Source organism: Corythoichthys intestinalis, chromosome 9 (genome assembly GCF_030265065.1).
Source record: "Corythoichthys intestinalis isolate RoL2023-P3 chromosome 9, ASM3026506v1, whole genome shotgun sequence".
In the NCBI taxonomy this organism is placed as follows: Eukaryota; Metazoa; Chordata; class Actinopteri; order Syngnathiformes; family Syngnathidae; genus Corythoichthys; species Corythoichthys intestinalis.
The window spans coordinates 18,590,029-18,606,232 of NC_080403.1; the positions used below are offsets into that span (position 1 = coordinate 18,590,029).

The 16,204-nt window shown below is 40.2% G+C and overlaps 2 protein-coding genes across 5 annotated transcripts in view; both read right to left on the reverse strand.

Annotated features, from left to right (window-relative positions):
• The window catches only part of cers5 (ceramide synthase 5), a 39,917-nt gene extending 36,407 nt beyond the window's left edge, over positions 1–3,510 (reverse strand). Inside the window, exons 1-2 of one of the 4 annotated variants that reach the window (XM_057845671.1) lie at positions 3,311–3,509; positions 2,785–3,002 (exon numbers count right to left, since the gene is read on the reverse strand). In XM_057845671.1, coding sequence (XP_057701654.1) covers positions 2,785–2,957 — 173 coding nt within the window. In that variant the 5' untranslated portion in view covers positions 2,958–3,002; positions 3,311–3,509. Of the gene's footprint in view, positions 1–2,784 lie in introns of all 4 variants that reach the window. The other 3 variants (XM_057845672.1, XM_057845670.1, XM_057845674.1) reach the window with 3 other exon arrangements.
• A 3,243-nt stretch (positions 3,511–6,753) lies between these two features.
• Positions 6,754–15,323, reverse strand: LOC130921867 (glycerol-3-phosphate dehydrogenase [NAD(+)], cytoplasmic-like). The gene is made up of 7 exons (XM_057846208.1): positions 15,261–15,323; positions 9,589–9,907; positions 9,394–9,532; positions 8,234–8,346; positions 7,929–8,165; positions 7,749–7,855; positions 6,754–7,640 (listed from the first exon to the last, which is right to left on the reverse strand). Exons 1-7 carry the CDS (start codon positions 15,302–15,304, stop codon positions 7,544–7,546), a joined length of 1,056 nt encoding a protein of 351 aa, XP_057702191.1. The 5' UTR covers positions 15,305–15,323; the 3' UTR covers positions 6,754–7,543.
• Between the last annotated feature and the right edge of the window lie 881 nt (positions 15,324–16,204).

Consider the following 16,204-nt stretch of genomic DNA (forward strand, 5'->3'; position numbering starts at 1 on the left):
TTAAGGATATGTCTACTGACAAGCTTACAAACATGTGGCACCAACACATGTTGTTGTTGTTGTTGGATGTCAATTCATCACGTAATAGCCAAGCTTCCTTGAACACAACATGTGCTTCTAGAGGCAATAAATAATTTAATCGTTGATGTTATTGTGATTATTGTTGTTGTTGTTACGGTGGAAAAAAAGATGGAATGACAATGTGAGCGATTTTTCGCCCTTCTGTAAAAACAAAAGCAAATCAAAATATCCTACTAGCAAAATGTTAATAAAACCATGAAGCATTGGATTAACTCTTTCAGGGACAGTGGTCTCACTCCAGTGGACGTCTATTGAAAAGTTATCATTAACTTAAAGTGCCTGTGACACAAAAAAGCATGTTTATTTCATATTACACTCGTTTTTTTTTTATGCCCCTGAATGAAATGGAACGCTTGGATGTGTGTGGAAGCGATCGATAGATTTATTCAATTATTTGAATCCCGCACTATGAAAATGAGAGACTTCCGGCCACTGTCTCAGATTGAGGAAGAAGGCAAATGTGACGTTAGCAGACTAATCATCTTCAGAACAAAGCCATTACTATCGTACGCAAAAGGACTGCGGATTCGGCTGATTTTGCGGATTAATTTTTTAAATTTTTTGCGGCATGCCAGCCCATTGTGCTGCAGGCTTTTGTTGCTACACCAGAGAGAGTGGTGTGAGACTTTTTGGATTTCCAAAAGATACTGTTCACTGCGAATTGCGACAATCAAGAGACTTGGACGGATGACTGAGTGAGCTACGTGTTTTATGTTATGTCAAATACTGGGATCATGGCAAACATTTTAATAAGCTAGTCTTGCATTTTGTGGGTGACAATGCTCCCTGTCCACCGAGCAGGACACTCTGTCGACAACCGGCGGCTTGTCGCACACCATGGTCGCCCTCCGATAAGCGCCTGAGCTCGGACAGCCCCCCGCTTTCATCTCCGGTTCTCAATTGTGTCGAGACTTCGACCTCCCTTGACCCTCCTCGCGTCCCCCCCTATAGAGCACTAAACTCTGCTTGGGCTCGGGCTGCAGCACGCTCCGACGTTGGCCAGTTTGTCCACCCAGAATGCGCCAATTTTGGCATTTGCTCCCCTCTGCGTCCCCGGCGACGAGCATTGCGTGCCTCCCGGGGCCGCAGCAGAACAACGAGCTGAAACTTGCTCACCACCAGGGGCTGGCTAATCGGTGAAGACAATCAACCCCGCCACCGTGTGTGACATGAGTTCATGTAGTTTTGTATGATTTTTCGTTTTCGAAAGGCGAGGAAAAGACTTGGAAAAGCCGCTCGGTTTGGGTTAGCATGTCGCCTAGCTGTCACGCCTCCTGTTTTGTCTCCAAAGCCGGGGCAGGGAAATGACAAAAGCTGGACTAACTCAAGTGGCATAAAATACCGTTCAGGAGGTTTAAGAAGTCTGCAGTTTTTACTGAAGATACACTGCCAATGGGTTTTCCCATTGGCAGTGTATCAAATACTTGTTCTCCCCACTGTATATAAACGGGGTGGTATCGGTATGATATCGGTATCGGCCGATACTGCACAGCTAGGTATCGGTATCGGGACTAAAAAATGGTATCGGTGCAACACTAGTTTTTACCATTATGCAGTAATTTAGCCCTGTCGTGCTGAATAAATGCATTTTTAATATTTCAAATTCCATTTAGCACAAGACTGTTATTTGTCACGACCATACAATTTATTTAGCAATTGGGAAAAAATACTCGGATAAAAATAATATCCTGTACAATTATTGGATTAGAGGGATTAAAACAATGATGACATTTTGCTGCTCTCTTATTTTCCTCGTTCTGAATCTCCCCCCTCAATGGGCTGAATTCTAAATCAGCTGAAATGGTTACTCTGCCAACGTCATCACCCAGATGGAGGTGCTCGAGTGCTATAATGACAGGCGGGGCTAAACAGCAGATTAAAACACTCATTTTTCTCGTCATCTGCGCTTTACCAAATTGTTTTATATAGTTGAATCATCTCAAAATATGCTTTGATTCAAATAATACTTCTATTTAAGATTTTTTTTATTGAGTCAGAGGGACTTTAACACATTCACTGAAAGCTCTGGTCATTAAGTTTGTGTTGTGGTTAATAAAAGAGGGGAATTGATATTAAAAACACCTACTGATGACAAATAGACGTCCAATCCACTTTAACTGGGAGGGCAATGGCAGCCAATGAGTTAATACTTAAAAAATATACAGGCCTATATATTTTTAACCTGATATCGAACAGCTGCAAACGACGTGATCGGGACCGATTTCCCTATTGACGGTAAAGATCTTTATTTTTTTTTAGCCTTGAACAGTTTATTTGGTAAATGGTTCAAGTTTGTGCTCGTAAGTCAAAACAAAAAGCTACAGCAGCCGAATGACAGCTCGTATCTTCGAGTACTACATTTTAGATACATGCTGAGTATGTTTGCCTAATTTTAATCAATATTTCCAGAAAACTGGATACATTTTATCTTGTTCCAATTAGAGGGGCGCGGACCCAAAAGGACCGCGATGAAATGGATGATACCATGTGGTGTTATTTGACATGTTATGCTAGGAGTCAAACGTCAACAAATAATTCTCGTTTAGGACTTTATTTGAAAGAGAGATGTCATTAGGGCGAAGAGGCAGGTGGACATCAAAGTAAAAGAGTAGTGTCGTGGCACTTACGAGCTGACTGTTAAAATAGCGGCCAACTGGGTGAATTATTTGGCCATTTAATGAAAATTGTCTGCCTCATACGAACCTCTCAAAGAGCATCCTGACGGCGAATATTCCCACGGCCAGCGGGAAGGCGGCCAACAAGTGTCCAACTTTGGGATACTGCACTCCGGGAGCCTGGTCGGCGAGGTCCGCCCAGGTCACATTGTACGGCAACCAGAACTTCTCGTTCCAGAACCAGGCTGAAAAAGCAGCCATTATCCCTCCGTGTCAGTGTCCACCAAGATGAAAACCAGAAACGGACTATTATTTATGGAAAAAAAAAAAAAAAAAATTCAAGTTTGTTGTAGGCGCCTTCTTCCTTTTGCTCGGCGCCGCCTCAGCCAATGTGGGCAGTTGGCAAGTTCGCCGTGTTGTCAGGGATGTAGTTCCGGCTGGGCTTCCAAAATTAAACTCCGAAGCCCGATGTGTAAAAGAACGACATTGTTAGTTTAGCATTTTGACTTGAAATTGCTTTTAAATTTCAACATTGGAGGAGTATTGCCAGTTCCTGAAAATTTTGACGAAGTTTAACAACGCGCACTCGCTTAATATACAACAAGGCTTGTTACCTTGAAGACTCCACTTTCGTGCCGCTTCTCTGTCGCCGTCGTTTAACTTAACAGGTCGCTACTTTCGCGATGAAAACTGAGGAAGTGCGACTCGACTTTTTTTTAACCTCCTCGGGTGATTCTTCTTGATTTATTTCCCCACGAAATAACACGACACCACTTTGTACACCGTGACGCCCATGATGTGATATTTAACAAAGGCTACACATCAAAGTTAGTTTCAGGTGGCAGGAATGATGCGCTCCTGTTTGCGGCACGACATTGCCTCCAAGTGGCCATCTATTGAAATGGCAGAATTGCAAAAATTATCCCCTGGCAAAGTCAGTTCTTGCTTTTCTCGTTTGTAGTCGTTGCCTCGAGGATTACAGGCATTTTAAACACAAAAATAAGGGGTTCCAACGCCTGGCTTTGGTATCATATATTCACATTTCAATATAATATATGTTGCTCTTGCAGCTCTGTCTAAATATAGCTGGACATTTACCCTTTTGCGTGGAGAAGCTATACTTAGAAATCTTGCTGGTCGGTTGACTCAAAAGATATGCAAAGGATTCTTTAGGAGCGATTCAAATTCTAAAGTGAAGTGCAAGGTTATGTAACATCCATCCTCTCTGGGGGCCTTCAAATAGTCAGACTTACGGACGTTTTAAGATCTTTGTTTAACCCATTGGCGGCGTTTGACTTTTGTGGCAGGGGAGCAAAAATGTTGATGACCCCGAAACGCAGTGTCAGCAATAAAATCAGTTTACAAGATATATGCACGGATAGTAGCTTAGCACATGCGCAGACATACAGGCATCTCAGCTGTGTGTGTGTGTGTGTGGCGTTTTTCTGTCTTACCTAGTGGAAAAGTAGATGCCACACCCGTTTTGACTGAATATTCCAGCCAGGAACATTTATACTTTGAAAATAAGCGTTTTTTTGTTTCCCATCATTTTTTAGGGTTAACGTCTTTAGTGGAGCAAACTGAAACTTCGCTCACCATTTTGGCGGTGCTCTCCTACGTTTCATGGACCACATCTTCAATCCTTGGTTCTCGCTCAGTAGTTGTTGTCGCTTTTGAAAGCTTAGGTTTAAAAAAATTACGTGTATCCATCTTTCCTCTTCTGTCCATAGGTGTTTTTTTTTTGTTTTTTTGGGGGGCTACTCAAAGCAAATGACCATCTCTAAGGTGCCAGTCACATGATCTATTTGAAAAATAATTTTGACCCATTATAAAAAAAAATGTTTTTTTTGTTCATTTCATTCATTTTTGTTTGTTTTATTGCTTTACAACTTTTATAGACAACATTTTACCGGCAAAGTCTTAATTTTAAATTCATATATTGGAAAGTCAATTATATGCGATGATATTTTAGGCCACCGGGGGGGGGGGGGGGGGGGGGCTATGCTAGGCCCCCCTTAATCTCCGCATATGGTTTAACCCTTTCAAGGACAATGGTCAAAACATTAAAATTAAGTGGATAGTATTAGGCTCGAGCGTTTACGTCACAGCAGCACGGGATCATGCGAGATTTGCGACAACACAGCCATTTCGGAAGCACGTCTGCATCACGGGACATTTAAACTTAACGCAAATACAATTCAACTACGAGTGCCAAAGATGGAAAAAAGTAAGGAAAACTTGCCAGTTCGATACAGAGACAAACTTGTTACCACGGCAAAGGACAGATATGTGAGCAATTTTAAGGATGTGAACAATGTTGACCCTTACGAGCAAGCCGAACACAAATGGAATAAAGATGTCGACAAGCTTCCACCACTACGCGAAATGGACATCATGCAGTATTTAGTGTTTGGTGTAAGTTACTACACTCATCAGCAATTCCGAAACTACAAATCGCTACAAAGATACGAACAGTTTTGCTGCGGATGGGTGCAGGATCTGCACATTATGACCATAGCAAACGGCAACACCATCTTTCTAGCAAAGGTAGGCAATGTGTGTTTACATTAGTCTGTGACCACGGATATACAATTTTATTGTTGCAGAAAATGTAGCCTGTGTACAAATTCTTTGCCACTCTCTCACGTCAAAATATTACAGCTTTTTCATTTAGCAACGACAGGAATTATGTCTTATGAAGACAATGCACATGTATGCATGCTAGTTGTTTAGCTGTAGCTATAGCTAACAACAGGCTGACTTAGGGCATAAAGTTACCGAAATTTGCGTATACAAACGAAATTAACTTACCGGAGTGGAAGTGCATAGAGCAAACTCTGTGTGTAACTGGAGAATCAAACGTTATGCCCTTCCTTCTGATCGAGGCCACCCATGCCATTCTTCGACGTTTGGTAAGTTCAGATATGACCTTTCCCCTCGCCTTTTCTCCATGTAGGGATCCGGAAGAAACTCAATGGTGTTCCGTCGAGCTGTACATTCTCCTTTCTATTCGATCAGTTGTTGCAATTCTTTACCGCACAATAATTTCCAGCCATTTTTAAAGAGCGACCTGTGTTGAAATGCCATACTGTTTATGTTTCCCGCTTCCAAAATGGCGATAGCAGCGGAAACCTCGCGAGTGCCACGTCATACGCTCGAGCCTAATTGAGCATTTCAACTGGGAGGGGCAGGTAGATCGCTTCCAGCCCATTACAGGATTTGGTTGGCTGTCTGGTGCCGTCAATGGCAGCCGATGCGATATGTCACATGAGATTAATAAAACAAAACAAAACAAAACAAAAAAATCAGATAAACAAAATTCCCAGAACAGAATATGCACAGGCCATACTTATTTAAATTTGTCTTTATTCTTTCTTTTAAATCACAATTTGTATTATTTTTTAAATATATTTTTTAAATTCTGTTTAGTATTATGTTTATTTTGTATTATTTGTTTTTATTACTTTTTTTTGTTTTGTTTTTTTTTAATTCTTTTTTTTAATCTATTACTGTTTAAATAATTGGTATTTTCCCCAAAAGAGATCTTTCATTTAATTCATTATTTTTACTTAAAAATATTCATACTGTCTTTATTTTTATTGCCTTTTGAAAAATACATTTGGACAAGACTATTACTACAATTGGATGTCAACTGGGGGCCGTAAAATATTATCCCCTGGGCCACAATTTGGGACCCATGTCCTATTTCAATATTATAAAAAACGTTCAAAGTCAAAAAAAAAAAAAATAATTATTTAAATCATAATTTGTCTATGAACGTGTTGGGGGGAAAAAATATATACATATATATATATATATATATATATATATATATATATATATATATATATATATACAACTAAGGCCATGGACTAGTTTTGGTCATTAAAAAATATATTAGCAATTATTACTATATTATTTTTCTCGATCATTAACCATTATTGTATTTTTACATATTTCATAATTATGAATACATTTATAAATGAATTAAAAAAATTAATAAAAATTAAATTAATGAAATTAAAATGAATAAAATCACAAATACACACTGTTTACGGCCTCAAGTAACACTCTTAAGTTATATTTTTAATTTTTTTTATAGCATGTAACTCATTGCCTGCCATTGACAAGGATATGCGTCCAAGTCATTCAAACTGGGACGACTGGGTGCAAATGCACATTTCAGTGGCACTGACAACACACAATGAATTGGCCTAGCCCCGTCAATGGCAGCCAAAGAGCTAAATATGTGTTGTATAAGGGTTTAAAAAAAATCCTAACTCTTGCATGAAAGGGTTATGGTAAAATGCAAGTTTTTGGTATGAGAGAGGAAGCCCGAGTTAGTGTGAGGAATACACTTGGCCACATTGTGACCCATCTAGAAAATGGTAAAGGTGAAACATTTATAGACTGGTAACCCTTATCCTCAACTGATCCCAGATCTGGTTACAGCAGTATTCCTTATGGAAGCTCAGTGAAAACACGCACAAATTAAAAGTCCAGAGTTGTCAAGATTTATTCCTGAATAAATTATGAAATCAAGGACCGATAACCTAAGGCACTCTTTGTTATTACCTCAGAAAAGCATTGAAATGTCTTCCGAAATGTATTAACTTTTAGTTTTGTGGGACTGTGTTCATTCTTTGGACGACTGATTTCAACGACGTGCGGCCTTTTCTATTGAAAGGCTGCGGCGTTACGTGATATGATAAAAGCGGTTTAACGCCGGCTCTCGGATGGAAGAAGACGAACTGGCAAGAGAGACTGTCACCTTGCCCGCCTTTTGTCCTCCTGCTCATATAACGTGTAGCGGCGTAATCAGAAGTCTTAAATGGACGATTCGTCCGTTACATGTGCTCGGGGTGGTTCTGCAGGCAGCTGATGAATTCTGCGACCGGGTGGCCGTCGAAGCAGATCTGCTGGACGGCGGTGAAAAGAGGGAACCTGAGGAACGGAGAGAATCATGAGGGTGAAGTTTTAACTTTCAGTTTATTCATCAAACTTTTTATGTTTTCTGTAAAAACGGATTCAAAAATTGGACATTGGACTCACTTGGCCACCATGTTTTTCTGCTTCAGGATTTGGTGGACCTCCGTTGCGGTGGCCGGACCTTGAAGTTTTTGACCATTCAGGAGTTCCTTCTCCAGCTGTTCGATGGTCTGAACACAAAGATGATTCACATTCAGACCAGCGCGGACTCAAACAGGTCAGGATCGAAAGGCGATAACTAACTTTTCCAGTTTTGGCAAACTCTTCCCCGATCTTGCGGTTGCGGCCGCCGTAGCAGGTGGTGATGAGGTCGGCGACGCCGCAGCTCTCCAAGAAAGTGCTGGCCGAGACAGGACCGTCGACGCAGAAGACCTTGGCAAAGGCGATCATCTCCATCAGACCCAGACGGATCACGGCCGCCTTGGTGTTGTCGCCAAAACCGAGGCCGTCGCAGAAGCCTGCGCCTACTGCTACGATGTTCTGCGAGAAAAGGAAATCATGCGATATACTTCTTCAGCTTTCCCAGATCGGTATTCAGTTTCACAAACCTTGAGTGCCCCGCAGATCTCCACAACGTCAGACTCTTGGACCACCGTCACCCGGAAGTTGGGGGTCTGCATCAGTTCCTTCAGGATGGGTCCGTGCGCTACGTCCTTGCAACCTTGCCACCCCACAAAAAAAAATCAGGATTACCCTTGATTAAGACTGCATCAACTTATCAATTAAAATTGATTAATAAGTTAGTTGCCAATGAATTTGATAATTGATTTTTGCCCACAGCTATGAACAGTCCAGTTTGGGTCCTTGCTTGCGTGTAATGTGAGGCTGCGCCTCCTAGTGATTAGAGAGGGAGTTCACTGCTACACTCAGGTTGAGTTGCTGGATCAATAATACAGTATTACGAAGTGTCGAGAGTTAGATTGTATTTTGTGTTGGTAGAGCCACTGTGCCTCCGTCACAGGTAAGAAAATGAAGCCAATTGAATTGTTTCTATTCTTTGTTGATGAGACGATACTACTTAGCAGGGAAAGCTGAGCTCGTTAACGATTATGCTAATCAGTGTCCTAAGTGTCTGTTTGTATTGTGTTTTGGAGAAGCATATTATCACTTGAGTTATAGTTGGATAGTAAAGTTGTCTCATTTCTTTTTATGAGGAAACCACACACATAAACCCATTCATATAACAGCTTAGAACAGGGGTATAGATTACGTCGATCGCGATCGACCAGTTGATCGCAACGCTAGTGTGGTTAACTCGTAGCACCAAAAAAAAAAAAAAAAAAAAAAATTTTTTTAAGGCAACATACAAAAAATTACCCCCCTCAAATTGACATTTTCGTTTAATTCATCGTCTGATTAATCGAATATTAAAATAATAAGTTAGGTGCAGACCTACCCTACATATCTACTACCAGTGTTGTTTTCAAGACCACACTATCCGAGACCAAGACTAACTGAGAACAGAACTCACTGAGACCAGGACAAGACAAAGACATTTGCAAGTTTAGACTGAGACCATATAAAGACCAAGAGAAATACCAAGATGAGACAGAAACAAGACCACAACTGAGAAAGGCAGAGACCGAGACAAGAATGATAAACGCAGGGACAGAGATGAGACCGAGACAAGACCATGACCAAGAAATGCAGTGACCAAGATGACACTAAAACATTTCAAGACCATCAAGGTCTGAACTGATCATCGTACCTATCGTGGTCTCGCAGAACTTGTCCTCTGCCACCTCGCTAGCAATGTTGGCGCCCATCAGAACCGACATACCGATACCAAGCTTCCCTCGGATGACCTCGGATATCAGTTTTAGACCCTCCGGACCGGCGTCCACTCCCTGAAGATACCCATGATGAACAGAGGCTATTCCAGATCGAAACCGAGCCAGCGTACCTTAATAAGCGACACACCGTGGGCGTCCTTCTTGATGTGGCCCTTGATGGTGTCGCACACACGGATGATGAACTGGTGGGGGACCACGAACATGAGGATGTCAGCACCCTTGACTGACTCCACCAGGTCGGGGACAGCCACCACGTTTGGAGGAAGCTTGTGCCCGCGCAGGTACTTCACATTCTCGTGGTCCGTGTTGATGATTTCCGTGAGCTTGCGGCCGTCAACCATCTCCTCGAAGACCCACATGTTGACCACACTGTCAAACTTGGGGTTGGCAGCTGCATTGGCGCCTACTATTTTGGCGATGGCTGAGCCCCTGCGAGTTTATGAATAACATAATTGTCTTTTAATGCCATTGACGAATCACTCTCAATGGCAGTCAGTAGTACTACTGAAACAGTAGTTTCAGTAGTACTACTGAAGTACCCTACTGTACCCTTCGGACGAATCACCCTCAATGGCAGTCAGTAGTCCGTAGTACTACTGTAATGCCCTACTGAAACACTAGTTTCAGTAGTACTACTGTAGTTCCCTATTGAAACAGTAGTTTCAGTAGTACTACTGTAGTATCCTACTGAAACAGTAGTTTCAGTAGTACTACCGAAACTGAGTTATTAATTTATTCATCTTCTGTACTGCCAATCCTTACGAGCGTTGCGGGCGTGCTAGAGCCTATCCTAACTAACTATGGGCAGGGGGTGGCGTACACCCTGAACTGGTCCGCAGTTAATCGCAGCAAAACGGAGTTATTTAAAGGAGCCAAACATACGATTGCTGGCCAAAAAGGGTATTGCAACCAGGATCAAAATATTGAAACGCACAATACAGTGATCCCTCGTAACTTCGCGCTTCGCGCTTTAAATTTCCCGCCCTCAGTCCATTGCAGATTTTTTTTTTTTCAATTTAAAGAAAACAAAATACAAATGAGCTGTCCCGAGCCAATCGCGTAGTCTCACACTCGCTCCCTCCCTCTCTTTGCACTGGAGTTGCTTATTAAAGTTAACGATGATTGACAGACGTTTAACGTTTGAACTTGCCAGAGAGGTGAACTTCATAGTACCGCATGCGTCAATCATCGTTTAACTTGTTAAACAGTTGCTGTGGCAACTCACTGTGTGTAAGTGAGCAGCTTGAGCGGATTTGAGTGGACATGGACAGACTGGCTGTGAATAGTTATGTTACGGTGCGGGTGCCACCTCAAGAAATTTTTCATAGGGGTGGCCAGATGGGACCACTTAAAATCTTGGGGTGGCACACCAAAACTAAAAGCCATAATTTCAGGTTTTTATTATGTTATAGAAGTAAAAAGGCCAGAAGAAAACTATCACAAAGACTTAAGGACTCGCCTACTGATATACTTTGGTGTATTGTGTTATATTCAATGTTACTAATGATTTAATGTGCATAGTCCATACCAATCCAGTCAACATTTTGAGTACCAAAACGACTACAATCTAACATTAAACCAGCGAGTGGAGTAGCCAACAAATTTATAGGGGGGCCGTGGCCACCCCTGGAACCCCCTAGTGGCGACATTGTACGGTGCTAAAATTTGGATGTTTAGCGCCATCAATGGCACCCAATGAGTGCACAGTAAGGGTTTAAAAAAATACAAATCGGGTAACCTGAAAACAGACGCAAAACTGGTCTTGTGATTGGTTGATTGGTGGAGGGCGGGACATCCGGACTAAACACAGAATCAGAACAATAACAACAAAAACTGGCCTAGAATCTATTTTTAAAAATCTAGGCTTTACCATTGAGAACTGTGTTAGAGTACTGTCATTTTCACAGTATAAGGCACACCTGACTATAAGCTGCCACCCAAGAAATTTTGACACAAAAACACCATTTGTTCATAGATAAACTGCACTGGACTATAAGCCGCAGCTGTCCTCACTGTATTATGGGATATTTACACCAAAATATATTAACCAGTAGCAGTCTATTTGACAGTGGCAACATACAACTGTCATAAGACCAAATGAACCACCATGAAGATTTGAACCAATTGGCTGCAAAACTTTGTTGCTTCAAAAAGCTTCATTTGGCCATCACTGCTCCCTTGGGGGAGATAGTCAACCTTTGCGGCCACCTGCTGTCAATTCTGTTGTTGTCCAACATGCCTCCTAGCATGCATTGCAGCGCTACAGATGTAAATGACAATCAAAATTCATGTTCTGTGCTAATTATTTCTTCAGTTACTGTTCAAGTTGTTTCATTAATTGCTAGTTATGATATTTGGTCACACTTTATTTGACAGTGGCACCAAAAGACTGTCACTAGACAATCATAATTATGACATGACACTCATGAGTAAGAGTGGGAACCTCTTGGTACCTCACGACACGATACGATTTGTGAGACAAAGCTCACGATAACGATGATCTGATTATATGGGGATACAACGATTATCGATACATTTGTAGAATATCCTAGAATGATTTTCTGATCAGGGGTCGCGTTAACCGAATATTTTCCGTCGTTGACCGGTTTTTTAAAACGGTGACGGAAAAAACTGAAGTCCATCCGTCATTTTGACAGGTTGCAATTCACACCCGAGTTGGCGAGTGAGCATATTAATTAGCTATTGTCTCTCTTGATGCATGACGTCGTTGGCCTTACTCAGAAAAATGTCAAGGCAACTGAGTGTTTGCCTGGCACGGCCAGACTGTTCTCCCTGTATTTTTCAAACACTGAGAGAAAAGTCTGGGACACAGCCTCTCGAGTAGGTACAAAATCAATTTACAAATCCGATTTGTTTATTTGCGTGACGTGTTCTTCACGAGCAACGTCACTCTTGCGCGCCGAAAGTCGTCTCTACATCAACACGGATGGCGACGGGAGAGCCGAGAATATGTTCCAATCCGCGGTAAGTTCAGTTTTAAATGAGCTAAAACACATCGACACGAGACATTGACAACAGTCTGTCTCGCGCTACCCATGTTGAATAAACTCCGTTCTCCTCGTATGTTTACTTCCACGCGCAAGTCCCTCGTCCTGCCCTCGTCGCTTTGCTAACGGCACGTCTGCCCGTCGCTGATTGGTGCACTCCGCTGTCTGTTTGCCTCTTGTTAAGCTTGTTCGGACAGAATATTAATTAAAAATGAATGAAAAATAAATACTATTGACTATGTCATTATTATCATTTTAAAAATGTAAGTGACGGGTAAAAATAGATTATGACCGGATTTTTATGACACTGTCAGTCAAAATGACAGACAACGAAAAAGTCTAGCGCAACCTCTGTTTCTGACCAACAACTAATAAACAGAAAAACAAGATTCTGCTGTGAATTGGAACGAGTTTATCACTAGTAGACATCCAATCCATTTGAACTGGGAGCGTGGCAGCGAATGAACTCACTTTAAACGGATTGAACGTTTATGGCCATCAGCGGCAGCCAATGCCAGGCAATGAGGTAATTTTGGTCCATTTAAGGTCATTCATCTGTTGATTTTCAGTTACCTCCTGTTGATTTTGGGATATTTTATGGGTAACTTCCTGTTTATTTTGAGTTACAGAACAGGACGTGACCTGGGAATCACCCAAATGAATAGGCAGTGACTCAAACTCAACAGGAAATGACCTATAAATGTTCTAAAATGAACAGCAAATGACCTGTAAATGCCCCGAAAATTGGACCAAATGACTGAATGCTCTGGTTTTGAATGAACGAACGTTCCCAGTCTAAATAGATTGGACGTCGAGCACCGTCAATGGCAGCCTTACAGTTAACTGAGACACTATTATGGTGGAAGATTTTGGTAGCACCTTTATGGTTCTTTTTAAAAAAAAAAAAACAACAACAAAAAAACATTGACACCTTTTTAAAACGATATCTCGATTCTTGGCAGGAGCTTATCGATAACGTTTTGGGATACAAAGTATCACAATATATCTCCATTTTGATATTTTGTCACACCCCTAATTATGACGGTCTTATGACAATAATAAATCAACGAATAAGCCGCACTGGACTATAAGCCGCAGGATTCAAAATGAAGGAAAAAAGTAGCAGCTCCAAAAAATATGATTCTTTAGTGTCTTTTGAAATAAAAGAATAATGGGAGTCTATATCTTACATATTTCTCCTTTAAATCAAAATAGGTGTTTTAGACTTTCAGTTTCTACTTTTAAGTCATGTAAAATTCCATATGGCGGAAAACACTCAAGTGACTTGAAGTTCCGCTCTGAAAAATCCCCCAATTTGGCCAAATTTCAAAATTGTCCCATATGCACGTGTGATACATCATTAGAAAGCTTAAAATCTCAATTTTCTGGGGAAAGAAAAAATTGTAGAAAAAAATGTTTTTAAATCAGCAAAACCCTATCTGGAGGTGAGAGCACATGAGAGCAGAATTACAGACACCATGACTTTAACGAGATATTATCACGTACTTACCTTGTTTCAATCCAAAAACTCCATGTAGCATGTATCACTGAGTGTCAAGACACAGCAGTGAATGGCCACAGCTGGAATTTGGGGGGATTTTATGGGTGAAATGCGGTAATATAACAAGGGTCGCGATGCAGAAATCGCAGACATCAAGGAGTAGTCAAGATTTTCTTTTTGATATATTTACACTTTTTACATTTTTTTTTTCAATTTTTCTTTGGATCGATTATTTATCATCTAACATTTTGGAGAAAATGCGACAGTAACAAAAAAATACAATTAAGTGATAGTTATGAGGTAGATTTTTTTTTTTACAGACACCATTTTTTTCATTGTGATGTAATTTGTTTATAAGTTTAAAATATGCGAGTGAATAATTTTTTATAGTATTTTCTTAATGAAATCTTAGGCATCAATTAATGATTCAGAGCTAAAAATGACAGACATTTTGAATAATAAATATAATTACCTTCGTTTTATGGTTGGGTTGAAACAAAGGCGGTTGCGCGATGTCTGTAAACGGGGGTTTTCAGGGTAAAACTGACAAATTAAAAATAGTTTGGGGGCTTAATGTGCCATGAATCTGCTATGGCAGCATATAGACATATTGTTCTATCAAACACAACAGTTCTTTTGGCTCAAAATACAGCAGTTTCTTTTAAATAGGAGTGCAAGAGCGGAAACTGCTTTTTCAGTTTTTTCTGTGTTTTCCGCCATATACTGGACAATATGTCAAAGTAATGCAGTATCCGCAAGTTAAAACGTGAGTGGAAAGGCCGCTGTGTTTTGGGTGGGCCCTTGTGTTATTATAAATCACGTATGTTTACATAAGAAAGGCACAGGCATATTTCCTGCACTAGTAAGGAATTGTGCTTGGTCACGCTTATGATAGGAGCTAAAACAAAAAACTTTCTGAGTTAGTGACATAAAAATGAGACGCTTCTAAATGTTGGGTGTTGTTTTAACCAAACCTGCTCTTGCCAGGTGACAAAATGTTTTTGTAACTTAAGACATGGGCAGAGCAGCAAATAGTGGCAACACTTGAAATGTCAAAGAGGTCAAAGTTAGAAGCTCTACATGACAAAAATACCACAGCACGAGCTTTTCATTTATAAATGACTCAAATAAAATAACCTCCTTCATGTGAATCAGCAGGTGTGAAGTTTTATCAGTTATTTTAGCAATTATAGTTTGTAATCTTTAGCAAAATTATGGATTCATACAGATAATTTTGATATCATAGAAGAAATACACTTGGAAAGTAAATTACCAGTTTCCGGAGCCCACCACGCACACTTTCTTGGGAGCTGCCATCGTCCGACTTCCACGCGAGACCGAGCGCGCCGCCGGTATTTATAGCGGGCACGCGCCTAGTACTAGCGCTAGGTGACGTCATATGTCACCGAACGGTTTCACGATCATTTGTGACGGGTTTTTTGTTGTTGTTGTTGAAAGAACAATATTAGGCATTTTTGTAAATTTTAATGTCAACTGCGTGTCTTTGGTTTAGGGATTTAGAAATATGATGTTTGAATTGAATGATCATGCACATGACGTCTATCACAGTCAATGGCAGCTAATGTTCATTTATCAAATAACATTACAGCCGATTAAACACCAGGAAGGGTGTTGATGTGTCTTTATCTAAGTATTAAAATGTCCAAATTACTGTGTGGTCAAGTAATAGCTAATGTTCAAAGCAACTGTGATTCATTTACTTTAAACAGTCAATATAGTCAATTTTATCAGCAATTTAAAAATGTGGATAGTAAAGTTGAATTAAAATATTTGGTATTTATTTATTTTTATGTTATTTTATATTTTTTTTAATAGAAATTTTGGGAACGAAAATCGGTCCAAATTAGCGCAAGGAAAATTACTACCTACACAATCTTTTGGATATTATGGCTAGAAATGAAGATATAAATTATATTGTATTTCCAAAACAAATTTAATTTAGTAGGCATATTGTTTAAAACTGGAAAACAGTAAAACTATCAACATTTCAATTCTAAATAATTATGACAAATGTCTATCTTTGCTTTTTTAGATTTTGCCAGGAAATATGGTAATTTTAAAAAAAAATTAAATATCAGCAATTTTTTAGGTATACAGAGAGGAGGAGAAGTATTTGCACCCCTTGTGATTTTGCAAACTCACCTAATTAGAAAATAGGTAGAGGTGTGAAATTTCAAATAGGTAGAGGTGTGAAAT

What these genes read in the sequence shown, in the direction of transcription:
- LOC130921867 (XM_057846208.1), bottom strand. Translation starts at nt 15,304, where the DNA reads ATGGCAGCTCCCAAGAAAGTGTGCGTGGTGGGCTCCGGAAACTG. An exon ending in ACGGTGTGTCGCTTATTAAG is followed by an intron (nt 9,533 to 9,588) that starts GTACGCTGGCTC and finishes GGGTATCTTCAG; the next exon opens with GGAGTGGACGCCGGTCCGGA. An exon ending in CAGAAAAACATGGTGGCCAA is followed by an intron (nt 7,641 to 7,748) that starts GTGAGTCCAATG and finishes TCCGTTCCTCAG; the next exon opens with GTTCCCTCTTTTCACCGCCG.